Source organism: Agelaius phoeniceus, chromosome 13 (genome assembly GCF_051311805.1).
Source record: "Agelaius phoeniceus isolate bAgePho1 chromosome 13, bAgePho1.hap1, whole genome shotgun sequence".
In the NCBI taxonomy this organism is placed as follows: Eukaryota; Metazoa; Chordata; class Aves; order Passeriformes; family Icteridae; genus Agelaius; species Agelaius phoeniceus.
Window position 1 is genome coordinate 16986266 of NC_135277.1, and position 25417 is coordinate 17011682.

A 25417-nucleotide genomic window follows, 5' to 3' on the forward strand; every position below is an offset into this window, starting at 1 on the left:
TTTCCTCTTTCAGAAGGGTAGAGCTGCTCTTCAGAAGCCCTTCAGTCCAGAGATTAACTGAATTCAGAAGACAGTTGGGAGACTTTTGATTTTTAAACTTACACAAAATATGGATTTGATCTTAAACCTCCCACCCCTCTCCTCAGACACAGCAGCAGCCTCTTGGTGGTGAGGAGAGGACACGCTGTGTCACAGAGCTCTGGCCCTTCCTCCCCTGCTGCTGATCAGAATGTTCTCTGTGTGTAGTTTTTCTCTGACTTGTTGTGCTTTGTCACCTGCTAATTTTTCTAAAGATCTTGTAGGCTTTTCACATAGCAGCAGAGATCATCTGCAAGTGGAAGAAGCTAAGGGATTTTTTTTTTTTTTGCTTGAGCTCAATCCCATTGTCACACCCTTACTTTATTCTATTCTGATGGGGGTGTAGCAGCCTCCCTGACAAACCCCTTGTACCTGTTGCTCCTGTTTGCAGCTGCAGCACATCGTGAGCGATGAGATCTGTGTGCAGGTGACAGACCTGTACCTGTCAGAGAACAGCAACGGGGCCACCGGAGGCCTCCTGGCGTCCCAGTCCTCCCGCACGCTCCTGGAGGCCGCCTACCAGCGCAAAGCCGAGCAGCTCATGTCCGAGGAGAACTGCTTCAAGGTAAAGCCAGGCTCTGAACTGCAGTGGGAAACCAGCAGGAGCTGAGGGGGTGCCTTGGAAGAAGGGAGAGGCACTGGTCTTTTGAAAAAGAGCCTTGTTTAGGCACCCAAAAATGAAGAAAATTAACTCTGTCCCAGCCAAAACCAGTGTGCGTGCTGCCAGCTTTTAGAACAGGTTAATGCTTCTGTAAGGGCCCCTCAGAAATTAAGTTTCAAGGAGGAATATATTTCCTGGAAAAGCAATGAATATCCCTTGTGCTTTACAGCAGCTTTGGGCTGTATCATACTGACTGCTTGGCTGCCACTGCTTTGATTTGTTAGCTCAAACTCTCCTGTTTCTCTGATGCCTCAGTTTTGTTGACTGTTGGGAGATCTGCCACTACTCACTGGGCATTAAATCACTGCTGCCTGCATACATTGCTAATAAACCTGTGCTAATCAAATCCATACTTCCTTTGCTGAAGAGGCAGGAAGTGGTCAGGCCCTTTCTGAGCCAGAGAAGTACTTTGGATAAAAGCCTGAGTGTATAATATCTCTTCCCATGCCCACAAACTTACTTTGAGGGCTCAAGAAGCCCCCAAAACTGCCAACTTGCTTCCTTGTCCCTTTGCCCCAGTGAGAAGTGAAGGTGTTTCTATTTCATACCTCCTCTTGCTGAAGTTCTTTCTGCTTTTTCTTTGTAGCTGATGTTCATTCAGAGCAGAGGTCAAGTTCAGTTAACCATTGAGCTGCTGGACACAGAAGAGGAAAACTCGGATGACCCTGTGGAAGCAGAGGTAAGGGCAGCTTGTCCAGAGAGCTGACTGTGACGGTCAAGGTTGAGTGTCCAGCTGAGTGGTGGCGTGGTCCATTAGCACAAGACAAAGAAACATCAAGGATGTGCCATAAAACTTCCTTTGATGTGAGAAGGCAAATCCTTCTTGGTTTATTTCATATTAGAAAATACTCAAAACCACATAAAGAACCATTGTACCTGCCTTTTTGGGCACAAGATGCACAGAACCTTCAGGAGGCATGTTGTGTTCTTCTTCTGCATGACTTCCAGCTTAGCCTCCTCAAGCCCTGCAGTTGTTTGGTGGGAGGGCAGTGGCTGATGTGTGCTCTGTGCTTGCTTCCAGCGCTGGTCTGACTACGTGGAGCGGTACGTCAACTCTGACTCTACCTCCCCCGAGCTCCGCGAGCACCTGGCCCAGAAACCCGTCTTCCTGCCCAGGTGAGAGGCCAGGCTGTGCTGGGAAAGGCCCTTGGAGCTCATCTCATTCCACCCCCTGCCATGGGCAGAGACACCTCCCATAGACCCTGTCCAGCCTGGCCTTAAGCTGAGTTTACACCCAGGGGGTGTGTGCTAATCCCAAGAGGGGTTCTCTGGTTTGCAGGAATCTGAGGCGGATCCGCAAGTGTCAGCGTGGTCGGGAGCAGCAGGAGAAGGAAGGGAAGGAGGGAAACAGTAAGAAGTCCATGGAGAACATGGAGAGCCTGGACAAGGTGGAGTGTAAATTCAAGCTGAACTCCTATAAGATGGTGTACGTGATCAAATCAGAGGATTACATGTACAGGAGGACCGCGCTGCTGCGAGCTCAGCAGGTAGGAGCCAGCCAGAGAACGGGCTGGGCTGCTGGTGTTTCCTGGGACCCAGGGGAAGGAAGGAGGCATTGCCTTTCCAGCTGTTTGGGAAGCTGTAAAGGTTTGGGTTTATCCAAGATGAAAACAGCTTGTGACTCCAGATGGGTGAAATTTAGGAGGATTGCACTGGAGGAAACAGATCTAGTCATCTCAATGCTTTGACACTCTCCTTTTCTCATCTTATGGGAATATTTCCATCCGCTTCTGTCATGTATTTAGGTTTATAAAACAACTACTTACCATGTTTCTTGTTGATGAGATATAGATAGTGGCTTTAGTTCATTAGTTGTAAAATAATTCTCTTAAACTTTGCATCCACATCAGATGAGAGCATTTTATTGCAGCATAGTGACTCTTTGAAATGCTGATACTGAGGATTTTGATTGAATTCCGTCTATTTTATTCAACTGGCATGAACCTCAAGGAAATGTAAGCTTATAAGCAGGATACTGTGTGCCAGTGCTCTTCACAGAGAATCTGAGCTTGAAGTGTTAAATATGTAGCGTGCAGCTTAGCCCTTGGTTACTGGAATGCACTGAGGGAGCTGTAGAAGCTACATTGGATTTTGGAAACAAATCTATTGGATTTAGCAGTTAACACCCCAAAGCAGTTCAGTCTCTGAGAGAAGAACAAACAAATAATAAAATCTGTAAGTTTTAATCTGGAGGTTTAATTATATTGGCTGTTTTCAATTATGACTGTAGCCATGGCTTTGTAACATCTGTCCTGCATTTTCCATTCCTTAGGCAGATGCTCTTACCCAAAAGAGTGCACAGTTCTTCCTCTCCTGATGTTTCTGTTAAGTCAGAGCTTCTTGAGCCTGTTACACCTAGCCTGGGTCTTAATTTTCTGTAGCAATTGTGTCCCCAGTAGGTGTAACGCATGTTGATCTTGCTCTTTCCTGGGACTGTGATCTTCTCAGGGGGCTGGGGACAGACTCTGAGGGTTGGGAGGAGCAGGACTTGCCTGGTCCTGGGTGCTAGCAGAGGAGGGTAATGCAGAAGGGACTCAATCTGAGCTGGGCATTCAGTTTTCAGGCTCAGCCCATGAACTGTATTAAACAAAGAGCATAAACTTTATTATATTTCTGAGTTCATTTTGCCACATATTTGCTTGGAGAGGAGACTGGGGGAGCCTTCATCAGAGCTTTCCCTCTGTTGTTAGTTCAGTGCCTGCATTACAAATTCCATGTGTGTTTGATCTCCTTGCCGGTGTCACCCAGTAGCCAAGCTTGGTGTAATCTGCAGTTTGGGGGCCAGAGCTGCCTTTTCCTAACACCTCTCCCCTGTCTCTGCAGTCCCACGAAAGGGTGAGCAAGCGGCTGCACCAGCGGTTCCAGGCCTGGGTGGACAAATGGACCAAGGAGCACGTGCCCCGCGAAATGGCAGCCGAGACAAACAAGTGGCTCATGGGTGAAGGCTTGGAGGGCTTGGTGCCCTGCACCACCACCTGTGACACAGAGACCCTGCACTTTGTCAGCATCAACAAGTACCGCGTCAAATACGGCACGATATTCAAGACACCCTAGGAGTGCCCCGGGGCGAGGAAGAGCCCGGGGGATGTGTGTGTGTGCACGCAGCCAGGGAAGGAGGGAGATGCCTTTCTCCCCTCACTGTGTATCTCCGTCACATGGCCACTTGACTAGTGCGTGGCTGGTGCAGCCTGTCCCGGCGGGCTTCCCCGTGGGGACGTGGATCTCTGCCCAGGGCCGTGGGCTGCCGGCCCTTTCTGGGCAGGAAGGACCCTTCTCTGAACTGAGCCATCCCAGAGAAAACACCACGAGCTCGTACACACCAGCAGCGTTGAGGCTTTGACTCCCCGGAGGCCCCGAGCGGCGAGGGAGGGGAGCAGGATGCTCTCCACCACCGGCCCGCTGGGATGTGTCCCCAAAATCCCCAGGTGCCTGGACCGCTGGGATGTGTCCCCGAGGTCCCCAGGTGCCTGGACTGCTGGGATGTGTCCCCGAAGTCCCCAGGTGCCTGTCACCACCGGATTCCCCTCTCCCAGCGGGCTCCGGCGTGGGGCCGGGGCAGCGCAGCCCGGGTTCCTGTCGCTCCCTCCCCTCCCTCCCAGGCTGGACTCACCCTGTGCAGATCGGTCTGTCCTTTCTAGTGCCAGTGGAACTGTTTTATTTTTATTTTGGGTTTTTGGTTTTGTTTTTTTTTTGTTGTTTTTTTTTTTTTGTACCTGCTTGTTTACTAGTCTCTCCTAGTGCCATGCACCAGCTTTTCACACACATGTACGTACACACACACACAGCAGAGAACAACACGATTTTAACATGTTCCCCTCCTTTTTTGTAAATAAATGTACAAATTGTCAATTTTTTGGGGTTTTTTTTTCTTTTTGTTTTTTTTTTCTTTTTTAATTAAAGGAATTATGCTTGATGTGCTAGCATAACTGTACTAGCTTCTTGTGTACCATTAGTACCAGGTGGCTTGAGAATTAGTACCGACAGACAGACCGATGGAGACATTTATTACACTTTTTACCAAAGGGAGTTATCATTGTAGTGCTTTTGTGTGGAAACTTTTTTCTCCTTTTTTTGTAAATAAAAAAAATAATGTCTTTGTTCTTAACTGGAGGAAGACACTCGCTCACCCACAGCCGTGTTCCTGGTCTGAGGCACTGTTGCAACATGCAGGTTTTGGGGTGGGAGAGGGGAGGGGGGAAGAGGGAGGTGTAATCCAACCCCTTTTCTAAGGCTGGCAAGAGGAAACAGCAGAGGCAGCATGTGCATTTGGGGGTTAAACAACTGAGGTATAAGCAGCCTGAAAGAAATATAAATATAGAGTATATAATTTTAATTTTTTTTAATGTTTGGCTTTTTTCCTGGTGGGTAATTTTTATCCACCTTGTCTTCCAGCTCCAAGGATCTTCACTTTTGGGAAGTGTTGCTGAGCAACTCAGCTGGGGCTGATTGTGCTGATGTATTTTTCCCTTTCTGTCTTGGAGAAAACATCATGGGAACTACCAAGCCAGTATTCGACAGAGCTGCTCTGTGTGTGTGTGGGCAAGAGAAGGAGGAGGGACTGGGGGGGGCTTGTTGCATTTCACTCCAGAAATCCACATATGGAATATATATTTTTTTAAGCAGAGAAATTTAACGCTGGCAGATATTTAAAATGCGGGGGAAGATTCTGAATTTAAAAATAAAGAAGTCAGCACAGACTTTGTAAGCCACGACAGCCACCACGGCACCGTGTCTCCTCAAAAGGAGGTGGCTTTCTGAGCAAAACTCCATGCTGCCAGTGCTGCACAGCTGGAGTGGCTTCCATTGTCCCTGGACTCACTGTGTTTTGAGACAGCAGGTTCACAGAAGGGTCTGCATTGGAAGGGACCTTAAATATCATCTAGGTCCAGGTTCTCCCCCCCTGCCACCACAGTGAGGCTGAGGGGGACCTGGAGCCGGGGTGGGAGTCACAGCCCCGAGGGACCACGAGTCATTGGCAGCCCATGCACAGCAGGCAGGTCTGGAATGGGGGCTGCCTCTGGAGAAGAGGGAGAGAAGTAAAAGCCCAGCAGGGGATTTTCACACTTTGCTAGCAATAAATCACCTGTCTCCTTTCTCCTCCTTTGCTGTAACCAGACAGGAAGGGGCTCTCATGTGTCCTCTTCCATTCCAAAGGTGTCATGCACGCTCCCCTATAATTTCCCCCCTTTTTTTATTCTGGTGTATGCTCAAGGTGATGTGGAAGGGAAAATCTGTGGTGATTTAGACTTCTGGCCAGCTTGGGAGTACCAGCTGCTGCTGCTTGGTGGGTCCTATGCCAGGAGGGTCCTGTGCCTGCCCATCATTGAGCCAAGGGGGCTGGTGCAGGTCCCTGGGACACACCGTGGGGAGGCCTCTGCCTCTGGTGCTCCATCTGACATCCCAGCTCTGCTCCCAGCCTGTACAATAGCAGAGGTTTGCTTCTTTTCTAATTTTCTTTTTATTTGATCTTGCTTTTTGTATTTGTAATGTGATTCTCAGCCCACAACCCATGGGGTTTCTATACCAATGTTGTAAACTTCACTGTAGCGCAGTATTTCCATTAAAACATCAGGGCTGAGCATCGTGTACAGATTCTTCTCTCCCTCCTAATGATAATGACATTTTGGGGCGATTTGGAGGCAAACCAGGACATGGAGAGGAGGGTACAGGATTGCTTAGGCTGAGGGAGAGTGATGAGGGGCGTTCTGCCTTCTCCTCACCCAGGGAACACGCAGGGTGGGATAAGAATCTTCTCCCAAACTTGACAAGCAAACACATCCCCCCCAGAAGCATCAGAGACACAACCATGGTCCCAAGGAACTCTCAGCAGAAACCAGCAAGAAACTTGTTCCTTCCCTCATGGAATCTCCCTTAGGGCTTCTGAGCAGACACCTCCAAGCACTCAGCAGGGAAGATCAACTCATGCCTTCACCACGGAGAGCTTGTGAGCACTCACCCACACAAATACCTCGGAGACACGAGCTCCGACCCCACCAGGGGCACAGCACCACCGAAACCTGCTACTCACGTGGGCCCGAAACACTCTCCCACTTGAGCTGGCCCGAATTCCTGCGCCACAGCCTCCTGGTACGGGATGCGCCGCGGAGTCTGGAAGCAGGAGAGCGATGCCGGGGGACAGCGATCCCCAAAAAGCCTGTGGTGGGAGACGGTCACATGAACAAGATCAGTCCCGCTCGGACTAGCCCGGAGTGGTACAGAGAGCTTGCACAGCACGGCTGAATCGCCCTGCCGCCACCCATCAGCCTCAATAATATTAACAGCGAATAAATATCAATTAATTTATTCGCTGAGGAATAAAGGGCCCTGTTGGTCCCGGGTGGCCAGGGGAGGGCAGGGGCTGAGGGGCTGTGCCGTGGAGCCCCGGGACAGCGCTCCGTGCCCACTAAGGAGAGTGTGTGTGTGAGATTTGTCATCTCAGCGTGAGCGCCCCGAGCCCCCGCACCCACGGCCGGCAGCGCCCGGGGCAGCGTCCCCACCCCGAGGGGTCACAGCGGAGCGCCCCGGGGGTGTCCCGGAGAGTCCCCCCGCCGCCCCCCTGCCCCGCAGGTTGCAGTCGGTGAAGTAGGTGTCGGACAGGAACTTCTCCACGGCCAGGGCTCCGGGCGGGCTCCGGGCGGGCTCCGGGCGGGCTCCGGGCGGGCTCCGGGCGGGCTCCGGGCGGGCTCCGGGCGGGCTCCGGGCGGGCTCCGGGCGGGCTCCGGGCGGGCTCCGGGCGGGCTCCGGGCGGGCTCCGGGCGGGCTCCGGGCGGGCTCCGGGCGGGCTCCGGGGCTCGGCCGCGCCTGCGCCGCGCCGGGCGGGGCGTGGGCTCGGCCGCTGCCATGGCCGCGATCAAGCACCGGCGGACGGCCCTGGAGCGAGTGGAGAAGTTCCTGTCCGACACCTACTTCACCGACTGCAACCTGCGGGGCAGGTGGGCGGCGGGGGGACTCTCCGGGACACCCCCGGGGCGCACCGCTGTGTCCCCTCGGGGTGGGGACGCTGCCCCGGGCGCTGCCGGCCGTGGGTGCGGGGCCTCGGGGCGCTCACGCTGAGATGACAAATCTCACACACACACTCTCCTTAGTGGGCATGGAGCGCTGCCCCGGGACTCCACGGCACAGCCCCTCAGCCCCTGCCCTCCCCTGGCCACCCGGGGCCAACAGGGCCCCTTATTCCTCAGCGAATAAATGAATTAATATTTATTCGCTGTTAATATTATTGAGGCTGATGGGTGGCGGCAGGGCGATTCAGCCGTGCTGTGCAAGCTCTCTGTACCACTCCGGGCTAGTCCGAGCGGGACTGATCTTGTTCATGTGACCGTCTCCCACCACAGGCTTTTTGGGGATCGCTGTCCCCCGGCATCGCTCTCCTGCTTCCAGACTCCGCGGCGCATCCCGTACCAGGAGGCTGTGGTGCAGGAATTCGTGCCGGCTCAAGTGGGAGAGTGTTTCGGGCCCACGTGAGTAGCAGGTTTCGGTGGTGCTGTGCCCCTGGTGGGGTCGGAGCTCGTGTCTCCGAGGTATTTGTGTGGGTGAGTGCTCACAAGCTCTCCCCGGTGAAGGCATGAGCTGATCTTCCCTGCTGAGTGCTTGGAGGTGTCTGCTCAGAAGCCCTAAGGGAGATTTCATGAGGGAAGGGACAAATTTCTTGCTGGTTTCTGCTGAGAGTTCTTGGGACCACGGTTGTGTCTCTGATGCTTCTGGGGGGGATGTGTTTGCTTGTCAAGTTTGGGAGAAGATTCTTATCCCAGCAGTGGGCAGACAAGATGCCACTGCCAGTTTCTCTGGGGTTCCAGAAGGGCAGAGGTTAAATCAGGTGTGTGTATGGACAGGCAGCATCTTTGTGTGTGAATCCTGTCAAACTCGAGGGCTGTCCCCACCCTGGTTTTTCCATGGAGGGCTCTGAGGGAGCGTGCTTTCCCTCGGGAGAAGGTCACACAGTGGACTGAGGTTGCTGCCTGCTCTTTTCCAGGTGGGAGACGTGCTGGTTTAAGGTGGAGCTGAGCATCCCCCCAGCATGGGCAGGGCGGGAAGTGCACTTCGTCTGGGAGAGCGATGGGGAGGGCATGGTGTGGCGAGATGCCCAGCCCGTCCAGGTATGGAGACACGGATCAGGGGTGTGCCAGGTGCCCTGCTGTGTACACAGGGTGACCTTTGGAACCCCTGCCATGTTCTGTGGTGATGTGTGCAGGGCTCTGTCCCTGTTCTTGTGCCAACAATTATCCCACAATGTGTGGGACCAGCCCCTCTGTCCAGCTGGATTTTGGGGTGTCTTATCCTGCCCATCCAGCCTGATGTCATGGACCTCTGCTGACACGTGCTGAATGTGCCATCTTCCTGTGCAGGGATTGACCAAAGAAGGTGAGAAGACCAGCTACATCCTGACAAGAAGCCTGAAAGAGTCAGAGCCTCACAGGTGGGTGGTCAGGCGAGCCAGAGCCCCCCAATGCTGGGGGACCTTGGTGTTGCTGGAAGCCAAGAGGCTGAGGACACACACACACACACATCCTTGTCTGTGTCCTGGTGCTTGTGACTGCTCCCTGATGGTTTCCTCTTGGTCCCCACAGCCTGACACTGTATGTGGAGCTGGCCTGCAATGGGCTCTTTGGAGCTGGCCAGGGCAGCATGATCGCCCCTCCAGACCCAGACAGGAGGGTTACCCTGAGCAAGGCTGAGCTGGTTGTCTTCAACAGAGATGTCTATGAACTGCTGGTGGATCTGGAAATACTGCTGGACATGGCTCAGGTCTGGGAGCTCCTCTTCCCTCTTTCACCTTTTCCTCACTTTCACTGCATCTTCTCCTGCTGCTGTTCTGTGACCTGAGACCTTGGAGGAGAAAATGTTTGCTGCTTCTGCTTTAGCACAGTTGACACTGTCTGGGCTTGATGATCCTTGTGGGTCCCTTCCAGCTCAGGATATTCTAGAATAGGAGAAAACTGAACTGAGAGAAGCCACAGGTGTTCTTTCATCCACTTTCTGCTCCAAAGCAGGATATGTTAACCATGGTTCCTTGGAATGGGCATATGTGGAACCTGGATTTGGAAGGCATGTGAGAAAAGGCAAAAGGCTGTGTTTGTGAAGCAGAGACATGGTGTTTACCTGTTATGACTGCCTGAGATAGAAGTTGAAAGAAGGCAGCAGGTTCTGGAGGCAGGTAACATCTGAGCTGATACAGTGGCCAGAGTCATACTCTTATCCCTCTCAACCCCAGCTCCTCGGGGAGGAAAACCAGAGGAGTTTCCAGGCACTCTACACTGCCAACCAGATGGTCAACGTGTGTGATGTTACAGACCCCTCCACCTTCCCTGCTGCACGTGAGCTGGCTGCAGCCATCTTCAGCCAGAGGAACGGCGAGAGCCAGCACACCATCCATGCCATGGGACACTGCCACATTGACTCTGGTGAGAGCAGCACAGCGCTCCCTCTCCTCTCACCTGGAGGCCAGGGTGCACTGCCCAAGGGGAGAACAGGCTGCCCTTGGGCTCCAGGCACACCTTGAGAGGAGGGAATGGGCCCTCTGTGCTGCTACATTGCTGGTTTGTCTCTGGGGCAGAGTGGGAGTGTGGGTCTGGCTGGCTGTGCCCTTTGGAGCACTGAGGGGACTGGGGATGAGGGATGAATTACAGCCTGCTGTCTTCCACCTGTTGGGCTTCACCCCTCGATTTCCCATCCCAGGAGGGGTTTCAGAGAGGTTCCAGCTCCGTGAGGAGCTTGTGTTAGGTAGTAACCATGGTGGGGCCATGCCTGTCCCTGCAGCCTGGCTGTGGCCCTATGAGGAGACCATCCGTAAGTGCGCCCGGAGCTGGGTCACCGTGGTCCATCTGATGGAGCACAATCCAGAGCTCACCTTTGCCTGCTCCCAGGTGAGGGATCTCCCTCTGGACACCTCTCCTCTGCTCGTGGCATGTTGCTTCTCCAGCGAAAGGAGATGGGAGGATGTAACTGGGTCGAGGCTGTTTTGGGTCTGGGCTCTTCAAGGAGGCAAGGGCGGTTGTTAGTTGCTATAAAGTTGTTTATTGCATGAGTACATCAGTCTTGAAGGCAGAGAGTTCAAGGTGTTAAAAGTCCATGCTAAAGTATTAAAACCCATGCTAAAAGCTTTCTGGCATAGAGTCTGAGGCAAGAGCTGCAGCTGCAACAGCTGCTCTCTGGTGTAGAGTCCCAGGCTTCGTGCAGGAACAGCAGCAGCAGCAGGGACCAGAGCCTGGTTGTCTTCTTGTTGTCATCTTCTTTCTTGTTGTCTTCTTGTTGTCATCTTCTTGTTGTTCCTTTTAATACAGGGGGACTCTTATATACAAAACCACCAATCTAAGTAAAAGCATGATTCTAAAACATTCTTTCTAAACCAATCTAAACTTAATTCTAATCTGCAAAAGTAGCATGAAAGTAGTGTCAGTTCTCACCTAAAAAACTGCGTACATAATATTGTCTTTTAACACAAATATACTGTTTTCTTACTTAAAATTTATGTGTATGAGTTTATATATTTACATTAATACTTCTATCTGTTTACACATATAGTTCTGTCTGTTCTAGAGATGCAGTCAAAGTTCTGCTGTGTTTTTGAAATGTCTGGAACTAAGTTACTGAACTTTAAACTAGGCCTTAGGGCCTTTACTAGCTAACACAGTTTCTTAAGGTACTTAAAATATATTTCTACTTTCTTAAAACTGTAACTTACACTTGCACTTACTTAAAACTTAAACCTACACTTCTGCTTCATATCTATGTGTCTTAATATATCTTAATTTCTCTAAAGGCTTTAATTCAACCCCTGCATCCATCTGTCTCTCTGAGGAGCTCAGAGAGGCTTGCATTCCAACAAGTAACGAGCCAGAAGTGTTGCAGGGAGCAGGGGCAGGGTGTGGGGAGCTGGGGCTGATCCCTGTGCCCTGGCAGGCGCAGCAGTTCCAGTGGGTGCGGAGCTGCTACCCCGGGCTCTACGCACGCATTCAGGACTTCGTGGCCAAGGGACAGTTCATTCCTGTGGGAGGCACCTGGGTGGAAATGGTGAGTAGCATGGTGAGCTACTCGTGGTGAGCTTGCCACATCCTCCTTGTGCCATCCTCTGGGACCAGGGGAGAGCAGAGCCTTTGCTGAGCCTGTCTGGTTGGGGATGGTCTCCAGGCCTAGGAACAGCAGCTGTCTGAAGGGTCCAGCCTGGCAAAAGTACAATGCTCCCAAATAATTTCCCAAGAAAGGAGCTTTGGACTCCCTAGTGTGTTCCTCCTTTTCCCCTCTGCTGAGCCCTGCTGAGGTTCTCCCGACAATCTGCCAGGTCAGGTGGGTGGGAATGGGAGTCTTACATGATCTCTCCTTCCCTGTGCCTGGCTTTCCTCATGGACTCCCTGTGCCTTCCCCAGGATGGGAACCTGCCCAGTGGGGAGTCCATGGTGAGGCAGTTTCTCCAGGGCCAGAGGTTCTTCCAGGAGCAGTTTGGCCGGATCTGCTCGGAGGTACTTGTTCTTTTCCCTCACACCTTCCTCACCCACCATCTCCTTGCACCCCTTGCTCTTTGTGAGGCTGGGCTGACCTGTGTGTCCCTCTCCCTCTGCTCCTTGCCCCAGTTCTGGCTGCCAGACACGTTTGGGTACTCAGCCCAGCTGCCCCAGCTGATGCGTGGCTCTGGGATCCAGCGCTTCCTCACGCAGAAGCTCAGCTGGAACCTGGTGAACTCCTTCCCGGTGAGCTCTGCTGCCTTCTCCCCAGGGGATGGACTGTGGGTGCTGGAGTCTTCTGTAGGGCTCGACCTGTTGGTTCCACAGCTCTTCAGTTTAGCTAACACAGGCTCTGCTTCCATAAGCCACTAGGTTTTGGTGGCAGTGATGTCCTGTCAGGCTGTAGGAGAGAGGAAGGATGTGATTAGAGATCCCAGCCAGGCCCCTGGCCTAGATATTCCTTCTGCTTTCAGACAGGAAGCTGTGAGTTTTGTGCAGGTCCAACAGACAGCAAATCCAGCCCCTGCCCTTGTGGCATTCCCTGTTCTTGTCCTCTCCTTGAACTGATCCATCAGGGCATCCTGCACCTCCCTGGAGAGAAAGTGAAGGCCCACTTTGAACCCTGAAGAGGCTCTGACATGCCCTTGTGCACCACATTTTCCTTTCTCTCCCCTCCAGCACCACACCTTTTTCTGGGAAGGCATTGACGGTTCCCAGGTCCTGACCCATTTCCCCCCTGGTGATTCCTATGGGATGCAGGGGCGAGTGGCAGAGGTGAGTGAGGTTCCAGCCCTGCATGAGAAGGGCAATGCCTGAGGCCAGCTGTGGGGCTGCTGGGAGAGGGCCCTGCCTGGGAGGGGAGCAGGATATCTGGCAGCATTGTTGGACAAAGGCTGTTGGGGTGCCTGACTCCAAGATGTGCCCATGCCTGATTTAGGCACTTTGGGCTGGGGAAGAAGAGCAAGACTGGGCTTTGCACCCTAAAGACTGACCTGGCTTTCTTGTATGGAGCTGTGGGAGCTGGGGCTGGGTGCCAGGGGATTACAGCTGCCCAAAAATCCTTCCAGATGCTGAAAACAGTGAAGAACAACAAGGACAAAGGCCGTGTGAACCACAGCGCGTTCCTCTTCGGCTTTGGGGATGGAGGAGGGGGCCCCACGCAGAAGATGCTGGACAGGATGAAAAGAATGAGAGACACAGATGGGCTGCCCAGGTGAGAGGAGAGCTCCCACCCTCTCTCCTGGCAGGGGCATTTGCTTTGAGCCAGGTCTGGCCTTCAGCAGTGCCAAAAGAAAGGGAGAAGGGCAGGGAGATAGGCAAGCAGAAGGCTGGGGAGGATTTTCAGGGCATGGAATCTCTCCATCATCAAGAGCTATAAGAACAGGTCCACAGGTCCATGGACTGCTTGTGACCCCCTCAGGAGAGCTGTGGGTGAATGGCCAGCACAGCAGCTGTGCCTGGGGAATGTCACAGGAGAAGCGTAGGAGAAGGGAGAGTGGAATACTTTGTATGGTTGTGTTGCAGATGCACCATTAGCCATGTCAGGCTTCTCCCCAGCTCATCACTGTCTCTGTGTCTGTCCCACAGGGTGCAGATCTCCACTCCTGACCAGCTCTTTTCTGTCTTGGAGAAGGAATCATCCCAGCTGTGCACCTGGGTGGGAGAGCTCTTCCTCGAGCTGCACAATGGCACCTACACCACACAGGCCCAGGTCAGGATCCCATCCCAGGCAAGGGGGCCAAGCAAACTCACAACACCTGCAAGCAGCCAACCCTCCTGCACTGGAGCTGGGATTCTGCTGCTGGTGTGAGAGATCCACTCCCAGCTGCCCATCTCCTGAGCATCTTCCTTCTGTCCTCAACTGGCACCAGATAAAGAAGGGCAACCGGGAATGTGAGCGGATTCTGCATGACGTGGAAGTGCTCAGCAGCCTGGCTGTGGCTCAGGACACAGCGTTCCAGTATCCTGCCAGCCAGCTCCAGCAGCTCTGGAGGTGAGGGAGGGTAGGAGCACTGCTGGTGCTGGGGCAGAGTTCAGTGCTGCAGCGTTGTGTGTGCACAGCCCCTGCCATAAACTGAGCAGGAATCTGCCTGGAAAGAATTTGCTGCTTTGCTTGATTCTTCTGCTGAAAGATAACTCCAAACCCTCACTGCTCTGCTGTCTGGAAGCTTCATTTCCTACCGAAGCTTCTTCCTCCCCAGTTCTGGCTTGTTTGATCTTGTGCAACAAGGTATCTTGTAGCCCTGAGGGGTAAAAACAAATAGCTCTTACTGCCCCTGGTTGTGGTTTACTGACAGCTGACAGGACCTAACATGAAGGGATTTAAAGGATGCTGTGGAAAAAATCCTTTTCTCTCAAGTGTTGGGTAATGGGGGAATAAGGAACAGTTATTAAGTTTGTCTTGCAAACAGGGCTCTTGTTTGAGAGAAGAGCTTGTTCTAAGCCAACACAAATCCGGTGCTCTCTGCCACTTTCTTCCCTGATTTCTGCTCTCTGTTTTAGGTTACTGCTGCTCAACCAGTTCCACGATGTCCTGCCAGGCAGCTGCATCCAGCTGGTGGTTGAGGATGCCCTGCAATACTACACAGGTGAGCAGGGAATTTGACTAGGAGGGCACTCACCTGTGGGAGCAGCTCCTGCCTGGTGGGGCTGGGGAGATTCCAGCCCTGGGCTGCCAGCAGCTCAGCAGGCATGTCTGAAATAGTGTTAGATTAGCAGGGCAGCCAAGGGATTGAGAACCATCCCAATTTATTGGCTTTTCTGCTTGCTGCTGGCACGCCAGGATAGACTCCCAGCAAGGTTTGTTTCTGCCTGCCCAGGGGTGCTTGCAGGGGCTTCAGTAACCAGAATTTTCCAGCTGAGCTGGCACAGCTCATTGTAATCTTGTAACAACAAAGTTCAGAATAATTATACACTTGAGTCACTAATAGATAATAATAATTAATGATAATTAGCAATTGTAGCTTGGAAGGAGATAAAGTGTGTGTACATTTGCACGGGGAGTGCCAGAAGCTCTCTCAGAGCCAACTCAGGCCCTTCTATTGCCCAGAGATCCGCAGGGCTGGTGCTCAGCTGCAGGAGGAGGCTGTGCAGTCCCTGTGCAGGGATCTGCTGCAGCCCCAGGCCTGCAGCACCCACAGCACCCTCGTGTTGAACACCTTGTCCTGGGAACGCACCGAGGTGATCGCCAGGCCTGGGCCGGACGGAGCAGAGACTTTGGGTATGTCTGACCTGGCAGTAACTCTTGTATCTGAGTTCCTAACAGGGAAATACTCTGCCTTTCCCTCCCCTGGGGAGGGTTTTATTGACTGTTCAATTTGTTCTTTGGACAACTTGAAAGGGGATGAAGTCCTCTGAAGCATGCATGAGGAAGAGGAGGGTATGGGAGGAGGCAGTAGATCTGACATGACAGCAGCAGGGCAGCAGTGGTGTCACTTAGGGTTCAGTCTGGGATGAGTGTTGGAGCAGAACCTCTTTGCTTTCCAGCTCTGGTGACAGTCCCCAGCATGGGCTATGCCCTAGTGCAGGAGCCATTTGTGCCTCCTCAGCCTGTGGCAGTGAGGAAACAGGTAAGCACAAGGCAGATTTCCTCGGGTCTGTGTTCCCCACATCAGAGGCTGTTTGAGGAGAAATCAGGGTTAGGGTTGAAAGGAGGAGAAATCTAAGGAATGCACATGTTAAATTTGCATTGGAGGCACTCAGTTCCCACAGGTGTGGCCTGTGACACCTGTTTCTGGCCTTTTCCCAAGGAGGATGGCTCCATTACCATGGACAATGGGGTAATTGCTGTCTGCCTGGACACGATGGGGCGCCTGACCTCGCTTCAGCTGCTGGACTCAGGGAGGTCTGTGTCACCCAGTTCCTGGCCCTGAGCTCCTTAAACCTCTCCCAGGACTTCTCACTGTGCACCTTTCTCCACTGCCAGTCCTTCTGATGCTGCTGTTCCCCTGTTCCACTTTCTTTCAGAGAATCAGTCCCAGATGGCTGCTATGCCAACCAGTTTGCACTCTTTGATGATGTTCCCCTCTACTGGGATGCCTGGGATGTGATGGATTATCACTTGGAAACTAGGTAGAGGAGCAGTGCATGCAGCACTTGGATTTTGGGTTTGCCCTGAGATTCCTGCCTCCCTGTCAGTCCTAGCTGTAAGAGAGCATTCACTCTGCAGTAATGAGTGCCTGCTGCATTGGGATTTGGATCTACCAGGCTGAGACTATCTCTGCCTTCATTCCTTTCTCTAGGAAGCCAGTGACCACACTGCTGAAGCCTCTGGAAATCACCCTGGCTGGGGGCCTGCGGGGAAGCGTGAGCTTCTCCCTGCAGGTGGGGAAAAGCAGCACCTTAACCCAGGAGATCATCCTGGATGCCATGTGCCCCTACCTCCGCTTCCTGACCCAGGTTTGGCCCGTGGCTGCTGTGTGACACTGACATCCTGTGCAGCTGGGAGCTGGGGAGCTGAAGCTTGGGCCTGAATTATATCCCCCCTCCCTGTATTCTTCCCTGGAGTCCCCTGCTGCCTGTCCTCCTCTGCAGCAAGCAGCCCAAGGCTGGAGTCCCGAGGGCCAAGGGTGGAGGTGGGACCCACCAGTCCATCCGTGTTGAGACTCTGTTGTGTTTTTGTTGTAGCTGGCACGCACTGGCTGCTGCACACCGGGACATGAGAAGTGCAGTCTCTGCCTGCCAGTCCCCCATGGTGACATCCTTCTGCTGCCACGTTTAGGTGGAGTGGAAGGAGGCTCACAAGTTCCTGAAGGTGGAGTTCCCCGTGCAGGTGCGGAGCACAAACGCCACCTATGAGATCCAGTTTGGCCACCTGCAGCGGCCGACGCACTGGAACACGTCCTGGGACTGGGCTCGCTTCGAGGTGAGAGGGAGCTGCTCTGGGTGCTCCTGCTCCAGGCAGTGCCTCGTGTGCTGAACACATCCCTCGGTGCCTCTGCAGGTGTGGGCTCACAAGTGGCTGGATCTCTCTGAGCACGGCTTTGGGGTGGCTCTGCTGAACGACTGCAAGTACGGAGCATCGGCCCACAGGAACGTCCTCAGCCTCTCCCTGTGAGTGAGGGATGGGTGACAGGGGCTGCTGTGCCACTCTGCCTTCTGAGGTGTCCCTTGGAAGTCAAGGCAACACCTGCTCCTAAATGACCTCAGTTAGAACAAGGAAATAGTCTGGTGGGTGGCTGTTTTCTGAGAATTTGGCTGACTTACATTATGTTAGTCAGTTAGAACTAATTCCTGTGAACTGTGCTCAAAGATAATTGAGGAAAGATCAGACTCATATTTGTAGCAGGTAGCTTTTCTGTTGCTAACCAGAAAGGGAGGCTTAAGGAGAGGAAAGGAACAGGAGTGTTAATGTTACGGGTGCATACAAAGCTAAAACAAACTGTCTTATTTCAGTTTGACTCCATCAGCTGCAATTTTCACAGTATGATACCCCAGTTTTTTAGCTTCTGGGACTGTCCAGGGTCTGTTTGCTGCTGCATATTTGCTTACACGTCAGAGTCCAGCCTTGAGGTAGCACAGGAAGCAGCTGTCTTGTCACAGTGCTCTGGGTGACACTGGGTGCTGTCAAGGCACTGGTCTCACTCACCTCATGTTGCCTTAGGCTGAGAGCACCCAAGTCCCCTGATGCCACGGCAGACATTGGGCACCACCAGTTCACCTACGCTGTGATGCCTCACAGGGGTGAGTGACCTGTGGGGACATGCAGGGTGGCAGCTGCTCCGGGGAGCCTTGGGGTGAGCGTGCCTCTGGCTGTGTGTGTACAGAGGCTGACCAGAGAGAGGTTCTTGTGCTGCAGGCTCCTTCCAGGAGGCTGGTGTGATTCAGCAAGCCTACAACTTGAATTTCCCCCTCCACGTGGTCCCAGCCAGCCGTGCCCAGTGCCCAGCCTGGAGTGCCTTCTCTGTCAGCTCACCTGCCATCGTGCTGGAGGCTGTCAAGCAGGCAGGTGCTGGGGTAGAGGACGGGAGGCAGAGGGGCTCAGGAGCTGTTGTTGAGCAGGGTTTGCTCTTTCACCCACACCGAGTGGTGGTCAGGCTCAGCTGGGCACAGCAGCCTGTGTTAGAGGGGCTGTGCCTGTCTCATCTGTCTGAACTCATCTGTCTAAACTCTCCCCAAGGCTGAGGACAGAGCTGAGGCTGTGGTGGTTCGTCTCTACGAGGCCCACGGCAGCACAGTCACCGCCTGGCTCCAGACCTCCCTCCCCGTGAAGGAGGCCATGCTGTGAGTGCATGCAGAAGGGCTGGGGGTGGGTGGGGATGGAGATCAGTCCTTCAGCCTTGTGCTTTGCCCCCAGCTGTGACCTCCTGGAGCGTCCCCTTGCGCAGGGCCACCTGCCCCTGGAGCAGCAGGGCCTGAGGCTTTCCTTCACACCCTTCCGTGTGCTCTCCGTGCTCCTGGTCTGGAGCCACTGACACCAGACATTGCCCCTTGCTGGTGCTGCAGCCACCTGGACCAGCCCTGGGAGCTCAAATCACAGACTGAGCTGTTCCCCATCCCAAGAGTTGTGCAAGGCAGCAGTTCCAGGGAAGGGCACTGTCCCCACATCCTGCACCCAAGTGTTGGAGAGCAGCGCTTGAATAACCCTGCTCCTCAGGGAAGGAGGACAGCTGCCCACTGCCCGACCAGGGCAGGTGGTCTTGAGCGAGTTCTGAGCTCATTTAAGTGTGGACAAAGGTGCAGACAGGCTGGTGCCCCCTGCTCCTGCTGTAGAGGTTTGGGGACCAGCAGCTTCTACAGTGACTGCTGTGTCACAGCCTTCATCTTGTCCAGCAGTGTGTAAAAACACACTCCACTCCTTCCCTTATCCCCCTGCCTGCCCCTTGCACTGCCCTTGCAGAAGAGGAAACAAAAAAAAAAATCAAGAGAATTACATAAAAACAAGCTCCAGCCTGTTTTCTTAACCTGTTTCCAGGTAACTGCACTGATCTGCCTCCTCCCAGGTGTTTGTTGTAGTTGCTCTTTTAGTGTCTGCCTGAGCAGGACCTCACTTCTGGCACTGGGGAGGCTGAACTTACCTTTATTGTGGGGGGATGAGGCAGAGGGGAAGTCTGCTCCAGCCCCTGTGGAGAAGAGGCTGGACACTGAGGGATTTATCCTTTGCATAAAAAGGCATGCACGGTGATTTCTACACAAAATACTTTATTAGTCAGCTAAAAACAGTGATTTGATCAGCAGCCAGAAAGGGAGGAGGGAGAGGGAAGAGTCAGAGTCCACTACAACACGTGGACCTGGCCCTTTTTCCCCTGAAATGCCTGTGGACAGCAGGAAAAAGCCCCATCACCAGGCTCAGCTTCTCCCTCCCACACTGGCACGATGCCACAGCAGCAAATAAGTGTGAGCACAGGTAGGGAGCAGCTCCTTTTTCACTAGCACTAACCCTGGTCCGTGGCCAGGCCCTGCCTGAGCTCCTCTTGGCCCCTAAAATGCCCCTCAGGAGGTGGCAGCAGGTGACACTCACACAGCAGGGGCTGCACCTGGAGAACAAAGAGGGAAATGAGGAGTCAGAGGGCAAGGGGGTATCCAGCTCTGCCCCATGGGCTCCTCTCGTGCCCCTCCATCCCTTTACCACCAGGGAGCTCTCCCAGAGCCCCCAGGGGTGCCCAAAGCCACAGGCACTGCCAGGCTCACCTGTGCCCCTGCGAGCGGATGTGCGGCGGCTTCTCCTGGCACTCTGAGGCACCTCAGGCGAGGCTGGGGCAGCACTCACTGTCCTCCTCCCACGAGCACGTCCCTTCCTTGGCCTGGCAGCCTGCTCTTCCTGCTCTTCCTTCACTTCCTGCTCTTCCTTCACTTCCTGCTCCTCCTTCACTTCCTTCTCTTCCTTCTCTTCCTGCTCCTCCAGCCTCGGGGGTTTTGCTGCAGCCCTGCGGCGCTGCTTCGGGGCACGGGGGCTGACCTGGGTGGGTGTCAGAGCTGGAGATTACCAAGGAGTGAAACTCCATGTGGGATCATCACCATGAACAGGGCAGGGGCAGCAGGACAGCCAGGCACAGCCACAAAGCTGCTCACCTTGGGGCTCGGTGTCTCAGGCTCTGCCTTCAGCTGAGGGCTCTTCTTGCGGGGCGCCTTGCGGGGTCTCTGCCCTGCACCAGAGGATGTGGGGTGAGGAGAGAATGAGGCAGAACCTGCACCCCAAGGGACAGCCCATGGCACAGTGACCTTGCAGGGATGCTGTTCTAGGTGAGGATGAAAAAACAGCTGCACCCAGGTGGGTTTGGATGCTGGTAAGAAGCTTTGGGGACAAATGGCTTCTGTCCCCTGATGCCAATGACTGTCACAGGTCTGTCAGCACCCCAGAGAGAATGGCTTGGCTCCTGCCTGTGCCCCTGTGCTGCACAGCAAGAACAGGGTTTCCTAGGAGCCCTCCTGGAGCAAGAGTGGGTCCCACAGGAAGGGGAGAGGAAACTCACCTTTGGGAGCCATGGGGCCAGGCTCTCCCTGTAAGGAAGGGACAGAGCATTGGCTGGGGTGCAGTCATTCTGCAGGCAGCAGCAGCAGAATCCCTGCCCCTTCTCCATCCTCCAGCCACTGCAGTGATAGGGAAACAGCCACATTTCCCTGGGAAGACAGGGGAGTTGGGCTTGCTCTGCCTGCCCTTTGCCTTGGGGACTCTGCCATCATTCCCTGTACCTGCAAGGCCCCAAACACAGGGCCCAGGAGGAAGAACAGGGCTGCCAGAGCACCCAAACACCCCCTCTTCCCTCCATCTGCTGCAGATTGCTCACCATCCATTAGCTGGCTGCCCACCACAAAGGAGGTCCTTGTCACCCCCATGCCCAGGAGCTGGATGGAGAGGGAAACCCCCAGCCACACAGAGTAATGGGAGTCTCAGCAAGCAGAAAACAGGCCAATGTCCCCTTGGAGGAGTGGTTTGGGCACTCCCCATCTCCAGGCTCCTACCTGGAACCATATGGTCCTGCCACTGCGGTCCCGCAGGGAGCTCATGCCAGGCACCAAGTAACACTGCAGCCAGTTCTTAAAGCTGGAGTAATTATCCGGGTGCTCGGGGTCCAGGAGCTGCTTCTCTGGGAGGGGAGACAGGGAAAGGACAGAATCAGAGCAGAAGCTGTGATCACCATGTCAGGGTGGCCCCCAAACCTCCTGATGCTGAGAATGCAGAGCCCTGGCCTCCCTGCCAGCCCCACTCCCTCACCTGCCATGATCACCTCCATGGGCACGCTGTGGCACAGCTCCAGCAGATCTGGGTTCTCCTGCCTCAGCTTCACCTTCTTGCTCAGCGTCATGGAAGGATCCTGCAGGCATGGAGAAGGGCAGAGAAGTCACCTGCCAGCTACCTCTGCTTCCTCAGCTTCTCTCCTCCCGTCCTCTTCCCCATCTCCTGCCCTCCAGAGGATGAGCTCTCCACACATGACAGCCCTGAGCTCACCACACAGTAGCCTTCCAACTTAGCTACAACGCCATGAAAGAGGGCTAACACACAAAAACACCAGCAGCAGGTCATGTAGGGTAGTTTTCAGGCTTAAAATAGCCACTTCCTCTCCCCTGAGGCCACAAGATCAGCCTTGGGCTTTACTGCAGCCTTCCCCTTGGAGATTTTAAGCTTGCAAGGTGCTTGTTTCCCTCACCTCTTCCTCTCCACCCACCCCAAAAACACTTGCAGACTTCCTTAGGGCAGGAGACTGGCAGAGCTCATCACGAAGGGCCACGGGCAACCAAACCCCTGCCTTTGGCATCTGTCTGGAAACCTGCTGCTTTCTGAGCCTGTGAAAGCACCTGGTACTCCCCACCTTCTTCCTCCTCTCCTGTTCCCGCTCCTTCAGGGCCTCCAGCACGGTCCGAGCTTTTTCAAAGGGAGGGATCTTCAACCTGAGAGTTACAGAGCAGCCTGAAGCCTTGGTTCTGCCACTTCCAGTGTCTGCCAGGTGAGGAGGCACGGCGGCTTAGCCAAGGAGCTGGCAAGCTCCAGCAAACCCTTAGAGCCTAAACCTCCTTCTGTGGCAGGTCAGCGGGTGCTCAGCTTCTACTACTATTGCTAATATTGTTTTCTTCAACAGAAGGAAACAATAAGCAACAGTAGTAGAAGCTGCTGTTGTCCATAACAATCTATTATTTTGAGGGACACATTTTCATGATAGGTTTCAATGTCTAGTTGGTATATTTCATTTCAAGTCCACATTTTAGGAAAAATGCATTCCCCTCAACTCCCACCCACTTCTGTACCCCTCTACTGCAGTTTCCTGGTTCTTTGCCCTGAAGGCTCTTTCTAACTCTAGCTACATTTTACTTCCTACACTCGGGAGTGGGAAACTTAGTCCCTCTCACACAACTACAGCATGACATAGAGTTGAGGCATGCTTTAATTAAAAGACAAGCGTGGTAAACAAATTTTCATAAGGAGCAGATCGTCTAATAGAACTTACACAGTTTCTATGAATTAGACTATAAACCCCAAAACTACATAACTATGTAGTGGGTGCTCAACCCAACTTACCTGTACAGGATCTCAGCACGCAGGTAATTCCCAATTCCATTGAAATACTTCTGTTTTAAGAGGACCTCACAGATGGGCTTGTCAAAAGCCCTGTCCTCCAAGTTCTTCAGCACATTCTCCCTGCAAGCGAGCACGGGACATCAAGAAGAGTCACCTGGACATGTCTGTGCAGGAAAAGGGACCAAACCTGAGCAGGAGGCATTCCTGGGGGCGCTCACCTGAACGCCTGGTACTCGGACACGACGCAGGGCCCGCGCTCCGGCTGCCAGGCGTCCCCCAGGCGCCAGGACCCGAAGCGCCGGGGGTCGACGAAGCAGAGGGCGCGGGGGGGGCTCTCCCGGGTCAGGAAGCGCAGGTGGGCATGGCGGGGCAGCTCGGCGGCGGGGCACAGCCGGAACGAGCCCGACATGCCGAAGCGGAACACCAGGTCCTGCGCGGGGGGCCCGGCGGCGGGGTCCAGCGCGCTCAGCGTCAACCGCAACTCCTTGCCCCGGGCGATGGCCGAGATGCCGTAAGCCTCGCTGCGGAAGGGCACCTCGGGGCCGCGGCCCACGGCCGAGCGCTCCACGCCGCCCGCGAACACCAGCGCCCCGCAGGCCCCGTTGATGAAGCGCCCGGCCAGGTGCAGCTCCGGGCACTCGGGCATGGTGGCGGCCGCACGGCTCGGCCCGAGCCCGCCGCCACCGCCGGCGGCACGGCCCGCCCCCATTGGCTGCGCGGGGCGCAGGGCGCGCTCCCATTGGCTGCGGCGCGGGCGGCGCGCTCTCCCATTGGCCGCGCGCTGATCCCGGAGGTCGGTGGCGCCCTGCCGGGGCGGTCCCGCCGCGGGTGGAGGTTGCACAACGCGGGGCGACACAGCGGGACACGGCTCAGCTTTGTCACCAAGACTTTATTGGAGCTGCCCCGAGGAGCCCCGGGAGCCCCGAGGGATGGGAAACGTCCTCCAAGCACCAATCTAGACCCCCAGCTCAGTGTCGCAGCCTCCCGCCGTGGCCGGGCTCCTTTCCTGGCTCCTCAGAGAAGGGTGTTCATCAGGGCCTGGGCCTGCTTCAGCTCTGCAGAGAGATGTGGAGCTGTGGGGGAGCTGCTGGTACTGCGGCATTCCTTCCAGCATCCCATTTCCAGCGTACCTCCCACAGCAATTCCCCCCGCAGAATCCCCCACAGAGGCCCCTACTGCCACCCCTCATAGTGCCTCACCTGCCAGCAGCACCCAGAACTTGTTGGCCGAGAGCGTCACAGGAACAGCCGTCATCTTCTCACACTCTCTGTCCCGCATGTTGAAGGTGAGGTGCACCACGGGCTCATTGACCTCCTGCAGCTCGCTGGAGCTGAGGGTGTAATCCACCCGCCAGCGCACCGAGCCCAGCTGGCTCACTAGGGTGGGCAGTGGGACAGTGTCAGCACCCCGGCTCTCTCCAGCAGGGTGACCCCCACATTCCCAGTGAGCCTCAGAACCCACTCACATCGCAGGCTGCAGGCCCTGAGCCTGTCCTGGAGGGGGCTCTGCTTCTCTTCATAGGAACGGCACAACCCGCTGGCATGCTCTGCTCGTCAGGGGACACAAGAGAAGAGCCCCTCTGCTCCCACCAGACCTGCAGCTGCCAAACCCCACCAAAGCACCCCAGGGACCGACGGCACAGAAGGGAGGTGATGGAGGACAGCACAGCAGCCAGCCTGCCCTCCATCTGGGTGGGAACTGCCAGCAGCATCCCACCAAGTCTGGCTCATGGTGCCACCCCGAGGGTTTCCCCTACCTTTGGGCAGTCCCAGCTGCTGCAGCTCGCTTGACAGAGACTCACTGTCTACATTGTGCTTGGCTGCACTGGAGAGGATGAAGCCGAGGACAGCAATGGTCGCCTTCACATCCCCTGACTCTGCAGACAGGAGGGAGGGCGAGCTCTGTCACCTTGGGAAGGCATCCTCAGATCCATTGCTGCCCATCCCTGGAGCATGGCTCCATCGGGGGATCCTGGTAAGGACAGCAGTGCTCACCTAACTTTGCATCTGAGGTCAGCTTCAGGATCTTGTCATACTGTGGGAGAGCAGAGTATCACGGTAAGCACCAGCTAACACACTCACTACAAGTGTTAACACTGACAATTCTTACCTAAGCATTAATACTAATAACACTATGCATATTAGTACTACTAGTAGAGGCCGGTAGCGTTCTTAATGCTGAGGCTTACATGAAGAACACGAGATTAACGTTGCTGATTATGCCATTGTAGCGTTGAAACACTTTGCCTCCACTGCGGTAGCGCACACTTACCTCGATGGGCTCCCCCAGCAGGTCCCGCAGCACCTGGGCGCAGATCAGCTTCAGCTTCACCGAGGACTGCGGGGGAGAAGAGGGGTGAGCGGAGGGCCCGCAGCAGGCGGGGAGCAGGCAGGGGACACGGGGGACACTTAACACTTAACTATTTTGGCCAGGGTGCTGATCTCGGCCAGCACCCAGTCGGGGCAGTCCAGGTCCCCGCAGAAGCGGAACCGCTGCGGGAGAACAGGCGGTCAGAGCCGGCAGGGGGCTCCGCATGCCCTCCCCGCTCCCCGCCGCCGAACCCCTCCCCACCATGTTGCCGCCGCTCCCTACGGCAAAGTCGCCTTTGAGACCCGGAACCACTCCCGGGCCGCTGCCCACTACGCCCCTCCCCGCCCCCTGCCCCGGTGGGGCGCTCCGGTCGGGGCTCTGCGGGGCCTTTTAGCCGGGATCCGTGCAGGAGAGCGGCCGGAGGAGGGGACAGGGGACGGGGGTCCCAGAGCGGCACCCGAGCCGCCCCCCGGCCCG

At 54.9% G+C, this 25417-nt stretch overlaps 4 protein-coding genes across 7 annotated transcripts in view; 2 read left to right on the forward strand and 2 right to left on the reverse strand.

Moving 5' to 3' along the window:
* Window positions 1–4844, forward strand: part of SIN3A (SIN3 transcription regulator family member A) — a 32327-nt gene extending 27483 nt beyond the window's left edge. For all 3 annotated transcript variants that reach the window (XM_077185414.1, XM_054642086.2, XM_054642087.2), the window contains exons 17-21: window positions 470–643; window positions 1326–1418; window positions 1761–1855; window positions 2019–2226; window positions 3563–4844. In XM_077185414.1, the coding sequence (XP_077041529.1) occupies window positions 470–643; window positions 1326–1418; window positions 1761–1855; window positions 2019–2226; window positions 3563–3793 (801 nt within the window). In that variant the 3' untranslated portion in view covers window positions 3794–4844. The remainder of the gene's footprint in view (window positions 1–469; window positions 644–1325; window positions 1419–1760; window positions 1856–2018; window positions 2227–3562) is intronic.
* A 2683-nt stretch (window positions 4845–7527) lies between these two features.
* Window positions 7528–19054, forward strand: MAN2C1 (mannosidase alpha class 2C member 1). Its single transcript, XM_054642155.2, has 26 exons — window positions 7528–7671; window positions 8074–8199; window positions 8712–8835; window positions 9085–9155; window positions 9307–9484; window positions 9951–10140; window positions 10496–10602; window positions 11639–11749; window positions 12103–12195; window positions 12307–12423; window positions 12856–12951; window positions 13245–13390; window positions 13765–13888; window positions 14049–14170; window positions 14680–14765; window positions 15227–15397; window positions 15664–15746; window positions 15927–16021; window positions 16144–16248; window positions 16419–16575; window positions 16898–17041; window positions 17120–17229; window positions 17780–17859; window positions 17975–18120; window positions 18296–18399; window positions 18473–19054. Exons 1-26 carry the CDS (start codon window positions 7580–7582, stop codon window positions 18588–18590), a joined length of 3096 nt encoding a protein of 1031 aa, XP_054498130.2. The 5' UTR covers window positions 7528–7579; the 3' UTR covers window positions 18591–19054.
* A 246-nt stretch (window positions 19055–19300) lies between these two features.
* NEIL1 (nei like DNA glycosylase 1) lies at window positions 19301–23332 on the reverse strand. The gene is made up of 9 exons (XM_077185420.1): window positions 22849–23332; window positions 22631–22750; window positions 21927–22005; window positions 21332–21431; window positions 21079–21203; window positions 20589–20616; window positions 20188–20261; window positions 19807–20074; window positions 19301–19652 (listed from the first exon to the last, which is right to left on the reverse strand). Exons 1-9 carry the CDS (start codon window positions 23274–23276, stop codon window positions 19633–19635), a joined length of 1242 nt encoding a protein of 413 aa, XP_077041535.1. The 5' UTR covers window positions 23277–23332; the 3' UTR covers window positions 19301–19632.
* Window positions 23333–23499: 167 nt separating this feature from the next.
* COMMD4 (COMM domain containing 4) lies at window positions 23500–25213 on the reverse strand. 2 transcript variants are annotated; one of them, XM_054642017.2, is made up of 8 exons: window positions 25202–25213; window positions 25051–25122; window positions 24902–24967; window positions 24625–24664; window positions 24387–24506; window positions 24096–24176; window positions 23830–24006; window positions 23500–23685 (listed from the first exon to the last, which is right to left on the reverse strand). In XM_054642017.2, the coding sequence occupies exons 1-8, from the start codon at window positions 25202–25204 to the stop codon at window positions 23645–23647; spliced, it is 600 nt and encodes a 199-aa protein (XP_054497992.2). In that variant the 5' UTR covers window positions 25205–25213; the 3' UTR covers window positions 23500–23644. The 2 variants fall into 2 exon arrangements, with proteins under 2 accessions (XP_054497992.2, XP_077041536.1); XM_077185421.1 differs by lacking the exon at window positions 24096–24176.
* Window positions 25214–25417: the final 204 nt, after the last annotated feature.

Bases quoted from the DNA above. Each gene is read 5' to 3' on its own strand.
- COMMD4 (XM_054642017.2), bottom strand. The intron at 24,968-25,050 runs GTTAAGTGTTAA...TCTCCCCCGCAG, and splicing joins TCAGCACCCTGGCCAAAATA to TCCTCGGTGAAGCTGAAGCT. The intron at 24,665-24,901 runs GTAAGTGTGCGC...GCTCTCCCACAG, and splicing joins TGCTGGGGGAGCCCATCGAG to TATGACAAGATCCTGAAGCT.
- NEIL1 (XM_077185420.1), bottom strand. From the start codon at position 23,276: ATGCCCGAGTGCCCGGAGCTGCACCTGGCCGGGCGCTTCATCAACGGG. The intron at 21,432-21,926 runs GTGGGGAGTACC...CCATGCCTGCAG, and splicing joins AACAGGAGAGGAGGAAGAAG to GATCCTTCCATGACGCTGAG. The intron at 20,075-20,187 runs GTGAGCAGCTTT...ACACCCACCCAG, and splicing joins CTGAGACACCGAGCCCCAAG to GTCAGCCCCCGTGCCCCGAA.
- MAN2C1 (XM_054642155.2), top strand. From the start codon at position 7,580: ATGGCCGCGATCAAGCACCGGCGGACGGCCCTGGAGCGAGTGGAGAAG. The intron at 8,200-8,711 runs GTGAGTAGCAGG...GCTCTTTTCCAG, and splicing joins GGAGAGTGTTTCGGGCCCAC to GTGGGAGACGTGCTGGTTTA. The intron at 17,860-17,974 runs GTGAGTGACCTG...CTTGTGCTGCAG, and splicing joins CGCTGTGATGCCTCACAGGG to GCTCCTTCCAGGAGGCTGGT.